At 44.4% G+C, this 12,500-nt stretch overlaps 1 protein-coding gene across 1 annotated transcript in view; it reads left to right on the top strand.

Moving 5' to 3' along the window:
- Window positions 1-12,500, top strand: part of ncor1 (nuclear receptor corepressor 1) — an 80,084-nt gene that overhangs the window by 39,887 nt on the left and 27,697 nt on the right. The window contains 1 exon segment of the mRNA XM_030793117.1: window positions 1,724-1,783. Within this exon segment, the coding sequence (XP_030648977.1) occupies window positions 1,724-1,783 (60 nt within the window).

Raw genomic sequence — 12,500 nt, 5'->3', positions numbered from 1 at the left:
CCCTTCTTCTTTCCTTCATACACTCATTCTATCTTGGTGTCTTCAGCTCTTAAGAATTTTTTTGTGTTTGTGTTGCCATGGCAGCCAAAATTGTCCCTTAGTTGTCACGACAGCTCTTGGTAAGTGAATCCGCTGGCCTCTGAGGTCTCTCTTTTACTCACCTATTGAAATGAATAGAAAGATGAGGAAGGAAAGGGATGAAGTTAAGTTTTTAAAAAGTCTGTGTTCTCTAGCACTCAGCGACAAGTGCACCGTCGCAAGTGTTGGAGGGTTTTTTTTGTGATTTGTCAGTTTTGACAACACACTAAAATTGTGCATCTGTGATTCGGCTGGTTTCTGCAGCACACTAAAATTGTGCATCTGTGATTCGGCTGGTTTCTGCAGCACACTGGAGCCGTGCATATGTGATCTGTGATATGCCGCACATGGCTACTACAGAGGCTACATTTGTGTCGGTCACGCGCGCCCTACTAGCGTGTGTATGCATGTTTCTGTATTAGTTTGGATGAGTGTGTGCATGCAGGTATATGCACTTCTGTGTGTGTGTGTGTGTGTGTGTGTGTGTCTCTGCGCGTGCGTGTGTCTGTGTGTACCTCTCTGTTAGCATCTGTGTTTGAGTACTCTTTGAGCTTTGCCTGTCGGTACCATCTGTCTGGCTGGTTTGGTGGATGCCAGGGTGCCCAGGCTGGAGCGGAGGGCACTCTGCCCTGCTGAGTGGCCCCCGGGACGGGGCCCTGCCGTTAGCACGCTAGCTGTTCTTCATGTTTGTCTGGAGGAGAGTAGAGAGAGACTGGAGGAGGTTTAAAGTCTTTTTGATGGTTCAGTCAGATGTGGAGAGGACATGAAGTTTAATGTGAGAAAGTCTAGCTGTGTACACAGAGAGAGAGAGAGAGAGAGAGAGAGAGAGCGAGAGAGAGAAAGAGATGGAAACCACTGAAACTGTGTCTCTCTGCCTGATATAGAAAACTGTATCTGTCTCTTGCTCTGTGAAGTTTACTTTTGTGAACTGCGGTTGTGCAGTCCATTAGGTAGCAAACGGGGTGTGTGTGTGTGTGTGTGTGTGTGTGTGTGTACCCATGTAGTGGGAGACATGTAGATGGAGGATGTTGACAGCGCTGTGAAAAACAGAAACACGCTGAAATGTCAAGAGTTCACAACGCTCTATATTTATCCCAATATTTAATCAGACCCAAGCGATCCTCCCACCCCCCAGGACCAGGGGTGAGTGGAGTTCACAGGTGCCCCATACACCCCCCCCCCCCAGAAAAACAAAAAGAAAAAAACTCAGCCGTCCTCTTCCCTTTTCCCCCCCCTCTTCCTCTCCGAAGCTTTATCTGTGTGTTCTGGAGAGCGAAGAGTGTGTGTGTGTGTGTGTGAGTGACAAAGTCTTTTTCCATAGAGGGAGGTGCTTCTACTGTCTGGACTTTTGTCAGCTGACTGGAGACCCTGCCAGAGAGAGAGAGAGAGAGGGAGGAGGAGGGGGAGGGGTCTAGTCTGGCTCAGTAAAGGAGTGAAGGACAGAAAGTGAGAGAGTGGAAAGGGGTGAGGGGGTGGGGGGAAGGTCTCTACAGTCCATGAATGTAAACAGATTACTAGATTAGAGGCCGTGAGAAGGAGGAGTGTACAGCGTAGCACGGTCAGAGTCTCTCTCTCTTTTTCTCTCTCTCCCTCGCTCACTGCCTGGTCTGATGGTTGCGTTTCTCTCTCTCTCTCTCTTTCTCAGCGGTCGAGGCTGGGGAAACATCTCGCTGGACCGAGGAGGAGATGGAGATCGCCAAGAAAGGTAGAGTTCACATTTTTCCTTTTGGTTTCTTATTTCTTTTTCTCTGACTGGAGCTACACATGCTTTTTTTTTCTCTCAGCTTCTGTCTTATCATCCTCTGCCATGCTGGCCTGCTCAGCGTCTCTGATCATATATTCTTGGTTAACTCACCATGTGTCTGTGTCTGTGTGTGTCTGTGTCTGTGTGTGTCTGTGTGTGTGTGTGAGAGGGAGAGAGTTCTTACTATCTCTCTATGGGAATATGGTGATTTTTTTTTTTGGAGAGGGGTATGTGTGCCTTGCAGGAGGTCTGAGGTTGGGGAGATTGTGACAGTGAGTCTTGCGTATGATGATTTCTCTCTCTCTCTCTCTCTCTCTTTGTGATTGAGAGAAGCAGTTGGCATGCTCTCTGCAGTTATGCAAATCTCAGAGAGAAAATCAGCAAGTTTTCTACTGTAACTTTCACATCCATTAGAGACCTGTGCTCTGCACAACTGACTGCCTGCTACTGCTGGCATACCATTACATCTCTTTAAAGTAGATGGGGATACACACACACACACACACACACACACACTCACACACACACACAAACATTCAGGCCAGTTTGACAGCTGCAGTGTAAATAAAAAGATTAATGCGGATTAATTAAGCTGTGCTCCTGTGTGTGTGTGTGTGTGTGTGTGTGTGTGTGTTAGAAAGAGAGAGACAAGCTCTTTGCATGCCTGTGGAAAACAAAAAGAGCTGTAAAAAAAAAAAAAAAAAGTGTGTGCTATGTTAGACCCAGTCCTTTAGTCTGTCTGTACATGTGTGTGCGTGTACAGTGTCTGGGTACACTCTCCCTGTGTTTGTGTTTTTGTTCACCGTGGCCCTGTTTGACGTGGATACACCAGCTGGCTTTATGAATAGCGCTGCAGTGTGCATGGCATGTTTGTGTATTAGAGTACCCAGACGTAGCTGACGCATTAGACCAATAATCTTTCTCACACACACTCATACACACACAGTTCACCAACGCTAATAAAGCCAGGAGCAAAATGCTTACATGCCTGCATATACACACACACACACACACACACGTGCCTACTTGCGCATGCTGGAGGAAGCGGGTTTTAAAGCAGTTACTTTCTGTTAACTCTTGCTCAACCTTAGCTCACAGAGAAACACAAACACACTTAAGCGATCACACTCAGTGTCCACAGATGCTAGTCACTGTTTACGGTTGTGTGGCTCTTCCCTTGGTCATTGAATTGGATCCTGTGTCATTTAAAAGAGACAGCCACCAGTCGCTTGAGCAGCAGAGCCCGTCAGGAGACGGTGTATGTCTGATAAATGCCCCTGCTGCTCCTCTCTCTGTCTCCCTCTCTCTCTCTCTCTCTCTCTCTGTGTGTCTCTGGGGCTGTGTTGGTGCAGAGTGTGCAGTCTCACGGGCAGGTCAGACAGGGGTGAGTTTTTTCCTTCCACATGCTTTCCTTCTGCCCCCCCCCCCCCCCTCCTTTCATGTGAGAATGGAGGGAGCTTTGTTATGTCTTTTCTTCAGATGAGAGAAAGGAAGGGTGGCTATATCCAGTACTCAAACATAGACTTGGAAGATGTGTGTGTCTGTGTGTGTGTCTGTGTGTGTGAACAATAATTGTGTGATAGTTTGTGCTCTGAATTAATTTTTGAGTCACCAAATGTCATCAGTTACAAATACACTGATCGGTTGAAAAACAGCTGCATATACCTGTCTGTACCTCTTCCAGTTCAATTCACAATTGTTGCTTCCTCGTTCTGGCTCTGTCCTCTGTAAACCTGTATGTTGTAAGTTAAGCTGTCAGAGAGATTTTTTTTTGTTTGTTTTTTGGTTTGTTTGTTTGTTATTCATCCTTAAAAGTTCCACCTGTACTTCTTTAAGTGCAGTTTTTCTTCTTTGTTGTCATAGTAACGGTTTTTAGCAGGGAAACAAGGGCCCAGGGTTTCCATAGTTACTTGATATGCAAGTGCATCTCTGCACATGAGTAAATGGTATTCCACAACCAGATCAGTCAGTCAATACTGCACAGTGTCCTCTGTTAAAAATCAGCAGGTTTCAGTGAATTGGTTACAGTAGAGTGACACACACACAGCATACAGTGAATTGGTTGCAGTAGAGTGACACACACACAGCATACAGTGAATTGGTTGCAGTAGAGTGACACACACACACAGCATACAGTGAATTGGTTACAGTAGAGTGACACACACACAGCATACAGTGAATTGGTTGCAGTAGAGTGACACACACACACAGCATACAGTGAATTGGTTGCAGTAGAGTGACACACACAGCATACAGTGAATTAGCTACAGTAGAGTGACACACACAGCATACAGTGAATTAGCTACAGTAGAGTGACACACACAGCATACAGTGAATTGGTTGCAGTAGAGTGACACACACACAGCATACAGTGAATTAGCTACAGTAGAATGACACACACACAGCATACAGTGAATTGGTTGCAGTAGAGTGACACACACAGCATACAGTGAATTGGTTACAGTAGAGTGACACACACACACAGCATACAGTGAATTGGTTACAGTAGAGTGACACACACACACAGCATACAGTGAATTGGTTACAGTAGAGTGACACACACACACAGCATACAGTGAATTAGCTACAGTAGAGTGACACACACACACACAGCATACAGTGAATTAGCTACAGTAGAGTGACACACACACACACAGCATACAGTGAATTAGCTACAGTAGAGTGACACACACAGCATACAGTGAATTGGCTACAGTAGAGTGACACACACAGCATACAGTGAATTGGTTGCAGTAGAGTGACACACACACACAGCATACAGTGAATTGGTTACAGTAGAGTGACACACACACACAGCATACAGTGAATTGGTTACAGTAGAGTGACACACACACACAGCATACAGTGAATTAGCTACAGTAGAGTGACACACACACACACAGCATACAGTGAATTAGCTACAGTAGAGTGACACACACAGCATACAGTGAATTGGCTACAGTAGAGTGACACACACAGCATACAGTGAATTGGTTGCAGTAGAGTGACACACACACACAGCATACAGTGAATTGGTTACAGTAGAGTGACACACACACACAGCATACAGTGAATTGGTTGCAGTAGAGTGACACACACACAGCATACAGTGAATTAGCTACAGTAGAGTGACACACACAGCATACAGTGAATTGGTTGCAGTAGAGTGACACACACACAGCATACAGTGAATTAGCTACAGTAGAGTGACACACACACACACAGCATACAGTGAATTGGTTGCAGTAGAATGACACACACACAGCATACAGTGAATTGGTTACAGTAGAGTGACACACACACACAGTATACAGTGAATTGGTTACAGTAGAGTGACACACACACACAGTATACAGTGAATTGGTTACAGTAGAGTGACACACACACACACAGCATACAGTGAATTGGTTGCAGTAGAGTGACACACACACAGCATACAGTGAATTAGCTGCAGTAGAGTGACACACACACACAGCATACAGTGAATTGGTTACAGTAGAGTGACACACACACAGCATACAGTGAATTGGTTACAGTAGAGTGACACACACACACAGCATACAGTGAATTGGTTGCAGTAGAGTGACACACACACACAGCATACAGTGAATTGGTTACAGTAGAGTGACACACACACACAGCATACAGTGAATTGGTTACAGTAGAGTGACACACACACAGCATACAGTGAATTGGTTACAGTAGAGTGACACACACACAGCATACAGTGAATTGGTTACAGTAGAGTGACACACACACACAGCATACAGTGAATTGGTTACAGTAGAGTGACACACACACACAGCATACAGTGAATTGGTTACAGTAGAGTGACACACACACAGCATACAGTGAATTAGTTGCAGTAGAGTGACACACACACACACAGCATACAGTGAATTGGTTGCAGTAGAGTGACACACACACAGCATACAGTGAATTGGTTACAGTAGAGTGACACACACAGCATACAGTGAATTAGCTACAGTAGAGTGACACACACAGCATACAGTGAATTGGTTGCAGTAGAGTGACACACACACACAGCATACAGTGAATTGGTTACAGTAGAGTGACACACACAGCATACAGTGAATTGGTTGCAGTAGAGTGACACACAAACAGCATACAGTGAATTGGTTGCAGTAGAGTGACACACACACACAGCATACAGTGAATTGGTTGCAGTAGAGTGACACACACACAGCATACAGTGAATTAGCTACAGTAGAGTGACACACACAGCATACAGTGAATTGGTTGCAGTAGAGTGACACACACACACAGCATACAGTGAATTGGTTGCAGTAGAGTGACACACACACAGCATACAGTGAATTAGCTACAGTAGAGTGACACACACAGCATACAGTGAATTGGTTGCAGTAGAGTGACACACACACACAGCATACAGTGAATTGGTTGCAGTAGAGTGACACGCACACAGCATACAGTGAATTGGTTGCAGTAGAATGACACACACACAGCATACAGTGAATTGGTTGCAGTAGAGTGACACACACACACAGCATACAGTGAATTGGTTGCAGTAGAGTGACACACACACACAGCATACAGTGAATTGGTTACAGTAGAGTGACACACACACAGCATACAGTGAATTAGCTACAGTAGAGTGACACACACAGCATACAGTGAATTGGTTACAGTAGAGTGACACACACAGCATACAGTGAATTGGTTGCAGTAGAGTGACACACACACACAGCATACAGTGAATTGGTTGCAGTAGAGTGACACACACACACAGCATACAGTGAATTAGCTACAGTAGAGTGACACACACAGCATACAGTGAATTGGTTACAGTAGAGTGACACACACAGCATACAGTGAATTGGTTGCAGTAGAGTGACACACAAACAGCATACAGTGAATTGGTTGCAGTAGAGTGACACACACACACACAGCATACAGTGAATTAGCTACAGTAGAGTGACACACACAGCATACAGTGAATTGGTTGCAGTAGAGTGACACACACACAGCATACAGTGAATTGGTTACAGTAGAGTGACACACACAGCATACAGTGAATTAGCTACAGTAGAGTGACACACAAACAGCATACAGTGAATTGGTTGCAGTAGAGTGACACACACACAGCATACAGTGAATTGGTTGCAGTAGAGTGACACACACAGCATACAGTGAATTGGTTGCAGTAGAGTGACGCACACACACAGCATACAGTGAATTGGTTGCAGTAGAGTGACACACACACACAGCATACAGTGAATTGGTTACAGTAGAGTGACACACACACAGCATACAGTGAATTAGCTACAGTAGAGTGACACACACAGCATACAGTGAATTGGTTACAGTAGAGTGACACACACAGCATACAGTGAATTGGTTACAGTAGAGTGACACACACACACAGCATACAGTGAATTAGCTACAGTAGAGTGACACACACAGCATACAGTGAATTGGTTGCAGTAGAGTGACACACACACACAGCATACAGTGAATTAGCTACAGTAGAGTGACACACACACAGCATACAGTGAATTGGTTGCAGTAGAATGACACACACACAGCATACAGTGAATTGGTTGCAGTAGAATGACACACACACAGCATACAGTGAATTGGTTGCAGTAGAGTGACACACACACACAGTATACAGTGAATTGGTTACAGTAGAGTGACACACACACACACAGCATACAGTGAATTGGTTGCAGTAGAGTGACACACACACAGCATACAGTGAATTGGTTGCAGTAGAGTGACACACACACAGCATACAGTGAATTGGTTGCAGTAGAGTGACACACACACAGCATACAGTGAATTAGCTACAGTAGAGTGACACACACAGCATACAGTGAATTGGTTGCAGTAGAGTGACACACACACAGCATACAGTGAATTGGTTGCAGTAGAGTGACACACACACAGCATACAGTGAATTGGTTGCAGTAGAGTGACACACACACAGCATACAGTGAATTGGTTGCAGTAGAGTGACACACACAGCATACAGTGAATTGGTTACAGTAGAGTGACACACACACAGCATACAGTGAATTGGTTGCAGTAGAGTGACACACACACAGCATACAGTGAATTGGTTACAGTAGAGTGACACACACACAGCATACAGTGAATTGGTTGCAGTAGAGTGACACACACACAGCATACAGTGAATTAGCTACAGTAGAGTGACACACACAGCATACAGTGAATTGGTTGAAGTAGAGTGACACACACAGCATACAGTGAATTGGTTACAGTAGAGTGACACACACACACAGCATACAGTGAATTGGTTACAGTAGAGTGACACACACACAGCATACAGTGAATTAGCTACAGTAGAGTGACACACACAGCATACAGTGAATTGGTTGCAGTAGAGTGACACACACACAGCATACAGTGAATTAGCTACAGTAGAATGACACACACACAGCATACAGTGAATTGGTTGCAGTAGAGTGACACACACAGCATACAGTGAATTGGTTACAGTAGAGTGACACACACACACAGCATACAGTGAATTGGTTACAGTAGAGTGACACACACACACAGCATACAGTGAATTGGTTACAGTAGAGTGACACACACACAGCATACAGTGAATTAGCTACAGTAGAGTGACACACACACACACAGCATACAGTGAATTAGCTACAGTAGAGTGACACACACACACACAGCATACAGTGAATTAGCTACAGTAGAGTGACACACACAGCATACAGTGAATTGGCTACAGTAGAGTGACACACACAGCATACAGTGAATTGGTTGCAGTAGAGTGACACACACACACAGCATACAGTGAATTGGTTACAGTAGAGTGACACACACACACAGCATACAGTGAATTGGTTACAGTAGAGTGACACACACACACAGCATACAGTGAATTGGTTACAGTAGAGTGACACACACACACAGCATACAGTGAATTAGCTACAGTAGAGTGACACACACACACAGCATACAGTGAATTAGCTACAGTAGAGTGACACACACAGCATACAGTGAATTAGCTACAGTAGAGTGACACACACAGCATACAGTGAATTGGCTACAGTAGAGTGACACACACAGCATACAGTGAATTGGTTGCAGTAGAGTGACACACACACACAGCATACAGTGAATTGGTTACAGTAGAGTGACACACACACACAGCATACAGTGAATTGGTTGCAGTAGAGTGACACACACACAGCATACAGTGAATTAGCTACAGTAGAGTGACACACACAGCATACAGTGAATTGGTTGCAGTAGAGTGACACACACACAGCATACAGTGAATTAGCTACAGTAGAGTGACACACACACACACAGCATACAGTGAATTGGTTGCAGTAGAATGACACACACACAGCATACAGTGAATTGGTTACAGTAGAGTGACACACACACACAGTATACAGTGAATTGGTTACAGTAGAGTGACACACACACACAGTATACAGTGAATTGGTTACAGTAGAGTGACACACACACACACAGCATACAGTGAATTGGTTGCAGTAGAGTGACACACACACAGCATACAGTGAATTAGCTGCAGTAGAGTGACACACACACACAGCATACAGTGAATTGGTTACAGTAGAGTGACACACACACAGCATACAGTGAATTGGTTACAGTAGAGTGACACACACACACAGCATACAGTGAATTGGTTGCAGTAGAGTGACACACACACACAGCATACAGTGAATTGGTTACAGTAGAGTGACACACACACACAGCATACAGTGAATTGGTTACAGTAGAGTGACACACACACAGCATACAGTGAATTGGTTACAGTAGAGTGACACACACACAGCATACAGTGAATTGGTTACAGTAGAGTGACACACACACACAGCATACAGTGAATTGGTTACAGTAGAGTGACACACACACAGCATACAGTGAATTGGTTACAGTAGAGTGACACACACACAGCATACAGTGAATTGGTTGCAGTAGAGTGACACACACACACACAGCATACAGTGAATTGGTTGCAGTAGAGTGACACACACACAGCATACAGTGAATTGGTTACAGTAGAGTGACACACACAGCATACAGTGAATTAGCTACAGTAGAGTGACACACACAGCATACAGTGAATTGGTTGCAGTAGAGTGACACACACACACAGCATACAGTGAATTGGTTACAGTAGAGTGACACACACAGCATACAGTGAATTGGTTGCAGTAGAGTGACACACAAACAGCATACAGTGAATTGGTTGCAGTAGAGTGACACACACACACAGCATACAGTGAATTGGTTGCAGTAGAGTGACACACACACAGCATACAGTGAATTAGCTACAGTAGAGTGACACACACAGCATACAGTGAATTGGTTGCAGTAGAGTGACACACACACACAGCATACAGTGAATTGGTTGCAGTAGAGTGACACACACACAGCATACAGTGAATTAGCTACAGTAGAGTGACACACACAGCATACAGTGAATTGGTTGCAGTAGAGTGACACACACACACAGCATACAGTGAATTGGTTGCAGTAGAGTGACACACACACAGCATACAGTGAATTGGTTGCAGTAGAATGACACACACACAGCATACAGTGAATTGGTTGCAGTAGAGTGACACACACACACAGCATACAGTGAATTGGTTGCAGTAGAGTGACACACACACACAGCATACAGTGAATTGGTTACAGTAGAGTGACACACACACAGCATACAGTGAATTAGCTACAGTAGAGTGACACACACAGCATACAGTGAATTGGTTACAGTAGAGTGACACACACAGCATACAGTGAATTGGTTGCAGTAGAGTGACACACACACACAGCATACAGTGAATTGGTTGCAGTAGAGTGACACACACACACAGCATACAGTGAATTAGCTACAGTAGAGTGACACACACAGCATACAGTGAATTGGTTACAGTAGAGTGACACACACAGCATACAGTGAATTGGTTGCAGTAGAGTGACACACAAACAGCATACAGTGAATTGGTTGCAGTAGAGTGACACACACACACACAGCATACAGTGAATTAGCTACAGTAGAGTGACACACACAGCATACAGTGAATTGGTTGCAGTAGAGTGACACACACACAGCATACAGTGAATTGGTTACAGTAGAGTGACACACACAGCATACAGTGAATTAGCTACAGTAGAGTGACACACAAACAGCATACAGTGAATTGGTTGCAGTAGAGTGACACACACACAGCATACAGTGAATTGGTTGCAGTAGAGTGACACACACAGCATACAGTGAATTGGTTGCAGTAGAGTGACGCACACACACAGCATACAGTGAATTGGTTGCAGTAGAGTGACACACACACACAGCATACAGTGAATTGGTTACAGTAGAGTGACACACACACAGCATACAGTGAATTAGCTACAGTAGAGTGACACACACAGCATACAGTGAATTGGTTACAGTAGAGTGACACACACAGCATACAGTGAATTGGTTACAGTAGAGTGACACACACACACAGCATACAGTGAATTAGCTACAGTAGAGTGACACACACAGCATACAGTGAATTGGTTGCAGTAGAGTGACACACACACACAGCATACAGTGAATTAGCTACAGTAGAGTGACACACACACAGCATACAGTGAATTGGTTGCAGTAGAATGACACACACACAGCATACAGTGAATTGGTTGCAGTAGAGTGACACACACAGCATACAGTGAATTGGTTGCAGTAGAGTGACACACACACACAGTATACAGTGAATTGGTTACAGTAGAGTGACACACACACACACAGCATACAGTGAATTGGTTGCAGTAGAGTGACACACACACAGCATACAGTGAATTGGTTGCAGTAGAGTGACACACACACAGCATACAGTGAATTGGTTGCAGTAGAGTGACACACACACAGCATACAGTGAATTGGTTGCAGTAGAGTGACACACACACACAGCATACAGTGAATTGGTTGCAGTAGAGTGACACACACACAGCATACAGTGAATTGGTTGAAGTAGAGTGACACACACAGCATACAGTGAATTGGTTACAGTAGAGTGACACACACACACAGCATACAGTGAATTGGTTGCAGTAGAGTGACACACACACAGCATACAGTGAATTAGCTACAGTAGAATGACACACACACAGCATACAGTGAATTGGTTGCAGTAGAGTGACGCACACACACAGCATACAGTGAATTAGCTACAGTAGAGTGACACACACACACAGCATACAGTGAATTGGTTGCAGTAGAGTGACACACACACAGCATACAGTGAATTAGCTACAGTAGAGTGACACACACAGCATACAGTGAATTGGTTACAGTAGAGTGACACACACACACAGCATACAGTGAATTGGTTACAGTAGAGTGACACACACACAGCATACAGTGAATTAGCTACAGTAGAGTGACACACACAGCATACAGTGAATTGATTGCAGTAGAGTGACACACAAACAGCATACAGTGAATTGGTTGCAGTAGAGTGACACACACACACAGCATACAGTGAATTGGTTGCAGTAGAGTGACACACACAGCATACAGTGAATTGGTTGCAGTAGAGTGACACACACACAGCATACAGTGAATTGGTTACAGTAGAGTGACACACACACAGCATACAGTGAATTAGCTACAGTAGAGTGA

Source organism: Chanos chanos, chromosome 15 (assembly GCF_902362185.1).
Source record: "Chanos chanos chromosome 15, fChaCha1.1, whole genome shotgun sequence".
Lineage (NCBI taxonomy): Eukaryota > Metazoa > Chordata > Actinopteri > Gonorynchiformes > Chanidae > Chanos > Chanos chanos.
The sequence above is the reverse complement of the archived record's forward strand: the minus strand, read 5'-3'. Positions and strand labels throughout refer to the sequence as shown.